At 36.3% G+C, this 6,537-nt stretch overlaps 2 protein-coding genes across 2 annotated transcripts in view; both read left to right on the top strand.

Moving 5' to 3' along the window:
* The first annotated feature begins 2,228 nt into the window (after positions 1–2,228).
* On the top strand, positions 2,229–4,292 carry LOC130238365 (procathepsin L-like). Its single transcript, XM_056469363.1, has 7 exons — positions 2,229–2,351; positions 2,471–2,593; positions 2,917–3,069; positions 3,261–3,485; positions 3,683–3,851; positions 3,990–4,107; positions 4,193–4,292. Exons 1-7 carry the CDS (start codon positions 2,229–2,231, stop codon positions 4,290–4,292), a joined length of 1,011 nt encoding a protein of 336 aa, XP_056325338.1.
* A 1,555-nt stretch (positions 4,293–5,847) lies between these two features.
* LOC130238452 (pantothenate kinase 1-like) overlaps positions 5,848–6,537 on the top strand; it is a 13,801-nt gene continuing 13,111 nt past the window's right edge. Inside the window, exon 1 of the mRNA XM_056469481.1 lies at positions 5,848–6,345. Coding sequence (XP_056325456.1) covers positions 6,087–6,345 — 259 coding nt within the window. The 5' untranslated portion in view covers positions 5,848–6,086. The remainder of the gene's footprint in view (positions 6,346–6,537) is intronic.

Raw genomic sequence — 6,537 nt, forward strand, 5'->3', positions numbered from 1 at the left:
ATGAGTCTCCAGGGGTTCCTTGTGTGAATACTGTGTACCCTTGGAGATGTGGGTGTCTGTGGTCATGTACTGACTAAATAGGTGCAGAGAATATAGCTGAAAATATCAGAAAAAAACTTTTATGTTGATGCACCTTCTAACTTAATTTAAACATTTTTAAATGGAATATTAGTTCACTCTATATGCTGTATATATACACATGTATATTTTTATACATGTATATTTTCATTTTGTCAGTTTTAGTACTGTTTATTTTACTTAAAATAAACTTTAACGTCAGAAAAGATTATGCAATGATGAAAAAAGTTCAAGCCAGGCTCATTCTGATTATTTACCTCCATATACATTTCTGGAGACCGCCAAATATGTCCTAGGAGCTACGTTTTTTGCAGTTTTTGTTTTCACGAATCCACCAGAGGCCGCTGTGTACACTTTTTGAGATCTCAAATTTCTCTCGCGGGTGCCATTCGTACACTGGCGTTTCTCACGTAAATCCACCAGAGGTCACTGTCTACTGACTGTTTGACTGACTGACTGATCGACTGACATGCCCAAACACTTCCCTAAACCCAACCGACAGTTTTAAAAGCAATCCAGAAAAAGAAAAGCATTCACCTAATTTTTACCACGTTTTCAGATTTTTCCTCATTCTCACCTTGATATTTACTTGTTTATTTAATTTTCTGGATTCTGTTTTTGTCTTACCCACTTTCTGGAACCATTACTCATCTGACTGAACCTGCATCTCAAGTTCACCGACGTACATGGCGAGCTAACAGGACAGACTGGTAACAGCCGGTAAGCTGTCCATATGGAGGTAAGCGGTTAGCCGGTAAGCGCGAAAAGGAGCAGTGTCATACCGCCCCATAGCGTTCGATTTAAAAACTAAATACAGCCATACATACTTCTGGCAACATAATTCGCGGTCTCCAGAACGTATAGAGCTACGTTTTCAGAATGAGCCTATGTTGAAAAAGTTAATGGGGATGATAAACTGCTCAGGGAAAATAATCTGAAATACCAGTTTATAATTAAGAAAATGATATTGTGTTCGAAATATGATTTAAAATAAAAACAATCTGTGAAATTTTAAGTTTACTAGGGAAAATACTGTAATCATCAACTATCATCTGACCTTAAACTCTCTTATTAGCCTGAAAGTATAATGATAACATCTAATAACTTCTAATAATTATTTTGTGTTTATGTCTGATTTTGCTTTAAAATGTTTAGTAAGTGAGTGAGTAACCAACTTGTTACTTTTATTTATTTACTGCTTTATGTTTAAATAAAGTAAGATGAATAAAAGATAAAATGGTAATAAAACAATTATCACTGTAGGGCAAACACACATTATTAAATGTGCAAAGATGTTCTCTCTCCTAGAGCCAGAAAAGAATATATAAAGAACATATTAGTACTGGAAGTATTGTGTCTGCTAATTTTAGTCAGTCTAAATTATTAATAATAATTAGTAATTAGAATAAAAGTAGTTAGCATTCAGTGTGAGTACAAAACAGAAGCCACTGATGCCATTTAAAAATGCTTAGTTTTCTAAATGGACTTTGTGTTTTCTCTTGGATTATTTTCTGTCTAAGCTTGTGGGATTTGTCAAACACACCCTTATGTGACGAGCACAAACAATGATTACAACAAACCTAACAAACAGAATGTAAGAACCCCCCCAAAAAATCTCTACATCACCCAATCAAGTGTAGCATATTTTATTAAGTTTTCCACTTGTGTATTGTAAATGTTGATTTTATAAACTGTGGAAATAACAAAACATTTCTGATTACCTTAATCTTGTTACAGTAGACTACTAATATAAAGAATCGCCATTGTCCATCGATGAATACTCCATCTTGTGACGCTGGATCACATGACAAGATGAAGTTCTTGCTAGATCTGATTGGCTGTAAATACTTGTCTCATCATCACAGTCAGCCAATGAAAGACCGCCTCTATGTTCAGACAGGCTTTAAAACACCCTCAGTTGTAAGCTATCACAGTCAATAATTTGGTTTGCTTGTGAAAGGTAAGTGTAAATCTTTCTTTTTTCCCCTCTTTCATAAAAGACATTGCTTGCATCATATTAATGTGACATTTAGCTCCACTTACAGTATAGTGGACTGCTTGTGCTGTGTATTTTTTTAAGTGTTTTGTTAATGTTTGTAAATCTTTTCTTTACATTGCATATTTTTTATTAATGTTGTTTTTCAGGCAGGATGATGTTTGCTTTGCTCGTCACGCTGTGCATAAGTGCAGTGTTTGCTGCTCCAACTATAGACATTCAGTTAGATGACCATTGGAACTCCTGGAAGAGCCAGCATGGAAAAAGCTATCATGAGGTGAGAAGACTATAGTTTGTAGCCATATATCAGCTTAACATGAAAGAAGCAACGCATGTTTATGTGTTTATAATGAACTTGGGCTTTGCAATGGCTGACATATCTGCTTTCTTCTCCAGGACATAGAGGTTGGGAGGAGAATGATTTGGGAGGAAAACTTGAGAAAAATTGAGCAACACAACTTTGAGTACTCCATGGGAAACCACACATTTAAACTGGGAATGAATCAATTTGGTGACATGGTGAGCAGTTTAGTACTACAGTCAAGTTATTTATTTCTCCTATCTATATTCCTATCTATATTTGTACATTCCAAATTGTCAAAAAAACAATCAGGATGCAAGGATGATTTATTAGTGTGAAACCAGATCAGAATGCTGTTGTTTCTTTATTAAATGATTCAATTACAGTCAACAACATCCTGGATTGGAGATTTAAGCCCTGCATGTTTTAATGAATCTTCAGCAAAATGACTTTAATTCTCAATCTGAGGTGCTATCGATACCTTTTAAAGTACTATTTGTTAGGCTGTTTTATTAAAACTTTTCACAACATTCCCTTTTAGACAAATGAGGAGTTCAGAAATGCAATGAATGGTTATAAGCATGACCCAGACCGGAAGTCAAAGGGCGCATTGTTCATGGATCCCAGCTTTTTTGCAGCCCCTCAACTGATTGACTGGAGGCAGAGGGGCTATGTTACTCCTGTCAAAGACCAGGTGAGTTTAAAGTAACTGAAAACTGCTAATGTTTTACGCTAAATTCGGTAGTAGTTGCATATTTTACAATTAATCTATTTCCAGTTGAACAGGTAAACCCAGTTTGTGCTAAAATATAAATGGCTTTTAAATTTCAGTATGTGTATCTGTAGCTTTACTGTTTGGTGACTCCTCTGTCTTGTGATTTTTAGAAACAATGTGGGTCTTGCTGGTCTTTCAGTTCAACTGGTGCCTTGGAGGGTCAGCTCTTCCGTAAAACTGGAAGGCTGGTTTCTCTGAGTGAGCAAAACTTGGTGGACTGTTCCAGACCACAGGGCAATCAAGGCTGTAACGGAGGCCTCATGGACCAGGCCTTCCTGTATGTTAAAGAGAACAATGGGCTGGATTCTGAGCAGTCATACCCTTATCTTGCAAGGGTAAGAATCATATTGTGACAGTTTCTAAGCAAAAAAAAAAAAAAACGTTTTCTTTTGAAGACATGGGATTGAACTGCTGTATTTGCAAATTGTAAAATAATTTGATTTTGGTTTTCTTAATCTCTTTGAATGAATGTCACTTAGTATTTTGAGACTCCAATGTAGCATTTTTTTTTATTTTAACTTTGCTCTTGCAGGATGATCTGCCATGCCGGTATGACCCCCGTTTTAATGTCGCTAAAGACACTGGATTTGTGGACATTCCCAGTGGTAATGAGCTTGCTTTGATGAATGCTGTTGCTGCTGTGGGTCCTGTATCTGTTGCTATTGATGCAGGACATCAATCCATACAGTTCTATCAGTCTGGTAGGTGTCTGATATCCCTCAACTCTAGTTTAACTGGATATTTGCTAAAATGGTTGTTTATGCAACTTTTACAAACTTAACTTACTCTGCCTGAATTTACTCTGCCCTCTGCCTCCTTTCTAATATTCTGAACTTTAGGCATCTATTTTGAACCGACGTGCAGCAGTAGTCAACTTGATCATGGAGTCTTGGTGGTTGGCTATGGTTATCAGGGTGCTAATGTTGCTGGGAATAGATACTGGATTGTGAAGAACAGGTATGATGCCAAAAATCTTTAGTTTTGCGGACACAAGCTTGATTGCATGTTTTCATATTCTATTATTTCTTTCAACTTTTTTTAGCTGGACTGACAAATGGGGTGACGGAGGCTACATCTACATGGCTAAAGACAAAAACAATCACTGTGGCATTGCAACATCGGCCAGCTATCCCCTAATGTAAGGCCACTTGAGCCTTCTCTGCATTGTGAAAAAGACAAGTTTATGGTTTCTCTTTATTTTTAATGTATTTTACATTTTTCTATTTCATCAAATTGTGCTGCTGTTAGGGCTATGATATGTAGTAGTTTTTAGGAAAACCTGTTCTTTTTCTTTAGTTTAATAAAGTCTCATAATTTTAGTTTGAAAAACCGCAAATATATTTGTAGCAAGTGTCTTCTATACAAACATGTAGGGCATCACCTGTCTAAATTTGGCAAAGGTTCGGGTGAAGGAATCTCAAGTAGACCCAGTTTTTGCAGGTCAGTGTGTCCAAACAGTCCAGTCTCTGAAACACCAACACTTGCTTATAGATGAACTTGTAGTTTGCATCTACTGCAGCCATCATAGCACATGGAAACGTGTGGAAAAGAATGTTACCTTTTTGGAGGCTGGATATGGATATGTATGCCATCAAGTGCAAGGCAATGTGGAAACTGCCATTTCCATTCAAAGTCCTTCTCCAGTTGCCCAAAACACACTAGGACCTCTTCATCTCAATATATTTTTTTCAATTATGATATTTTCATTTATAAATATAATATTAAATTAAAAGTGGTACAACTCTTAACTGATCGACAGTTAAAGGTACAAGTGAATGGTTGAACAACTTAAAATGTTATATTATAAATGTTATATTATAACTGTTATAAATAATGTGCTGCTATCACTCTGGCTAGCTGTTCAATTGCTTCCACTTTGTGCAGTTTAGAGAAATGTACTTACTGGATTTAGATGTTAGTTAAATGAGTTAATAATAGCTTAGACGAGGAACCATAAAAATCTGAATGCATAGGTGGCATAAAATTGTTTAAAACATTTAAAAAAAACATTTTTTTTAAGTATAGAAATGTAAGCATGAAATTGACAAAATAATTTAGCTTAGTATTGATCAGTAACTAATTTTCCTTTCTTGTTTGATCCAAGGTATTGGTAAACTAAGTTTCTTGATGCGGGCTGACAATGATGTCCATGTAAACCTTGCTTCCATATCTTCATCTCTTCACATAGGCTATTTAAGGGTGTAGAATACGTACTTGTGTACATATCGTTTGTGCACTTTTTGCACATGGTTTAACAGCAAGGAACAAAGTTAATCAATAAATATTATTATTAATAATAATAATGATTAATAATTTCCCAGTGCTGTGTTGTGGCTGGAAGGGCATCCACTGCGTAAAACACATGCTGTATATGTTAGCGGTTCATTCCGCTGTGACGACCCTTGATTGATAAAGGGACTAATCCGAAAAGCAAATGAGCGAATGATTAATAATAAGGTAATAAATCAATTCATGTACTACAAAAGAATCAATAAACGAATATAAAGTGGCATGTCAAAAATACTGTATAACCAGGTGGTCTATAATTTACACTATTTATTACACGTGTTTATGAAACTCAAGAGTGTTGTCAGCTTTTAGATACACGTAAAATACAGTCATAATGAGCTGTGGCTTGTATGTAAGTAGGCGGCTCTGAAACATGACGTTTCAGCAGAGGAAGTGGAGGCATTTTCCTTAGTGACGTCGCATACCGGCTGTTTGACACGGAAACAGCCTTACAGCGTGTAAAGAAGAAATGACCGACAGTGACCTCGAATAAGATGTTGAAGACCTCTCTATTGTCTTCTCCTCTTCGCAACACATCAGCATATATATAGAATTCTGACAAACAATACTACATTTTAAACCGCCTTCGCATCGTCGAGTCGTTACTCTGTCTGTCTTCTGAGTGTTCACATTTGCTGCGTGAAATAATGGAAAATGCAGAAACATCCGATCAAAACGGAACGACGCACTACAAGAAAGGTTTAGTAAACGGATTTCACTCCGCACAGTCCGGTAACGGCGACTGCATTTCGTCTAACGGAGGTGGTCTGGGTACTAGTGACAGCGGTGGCCATAATGGTATTGAAAATTTCCACCATCTTCATCAGGATGTACACAACAATGGTTCGCCTGCGAAGCGCTGCAGACTCAGAAGACGAGTGGATTCGGGAAAGAAGAACCGACCACGTACGTCGAGCTTTTAGCATTTTATTAATACAATTAAATGTACTTTAAATTCAACAATGACATTTGACACAACACAGAGCAAATATATATTCTGGTAGATGGGTTGTTCATTATTTTGGTTGTTTAAGAAACGAGTACAACAAACTAAACATTGATTTTCTTGGTATTCTGGGCGATACAAATAAACATTAA

This window comes from Danio aesculapii, chromosome 12, assembly GCF_903798145.1.
Source record: "Danio aesculapii chromosome 12, fDanAes4.1, whole genome shotgun sequence".
Classification (NCBI taxonomy): Eukaryota; Metazoa; Chordata; class Actinopteri; order Cypriniformes; family Danionidae; genus Danio; species Danio aesculapii.

Coding starts and splice junctions, on each gene's coding strand:
- LOC130238365 (XM_056469363.1), top strand. CDS start 2,229: ATGATGTTTGCTTTGCTCGTCACGCTGTGCATAAGTGCAGTGTTTGCT. Junction 3,486..3,682: donor CATACCCTTATCTTGCAAGG/GTAAGAATCATA, acceptor TTGCTCTTGCAG/GATGATCTGCCATGCCGGTA. Junction 3,852..3,989: donor CATACAGTTCTATCAGTCTG/GTAGGTGTCTGA, acceptor TCTGAACTTTAG/GCATCTATTTTGAACCGACG.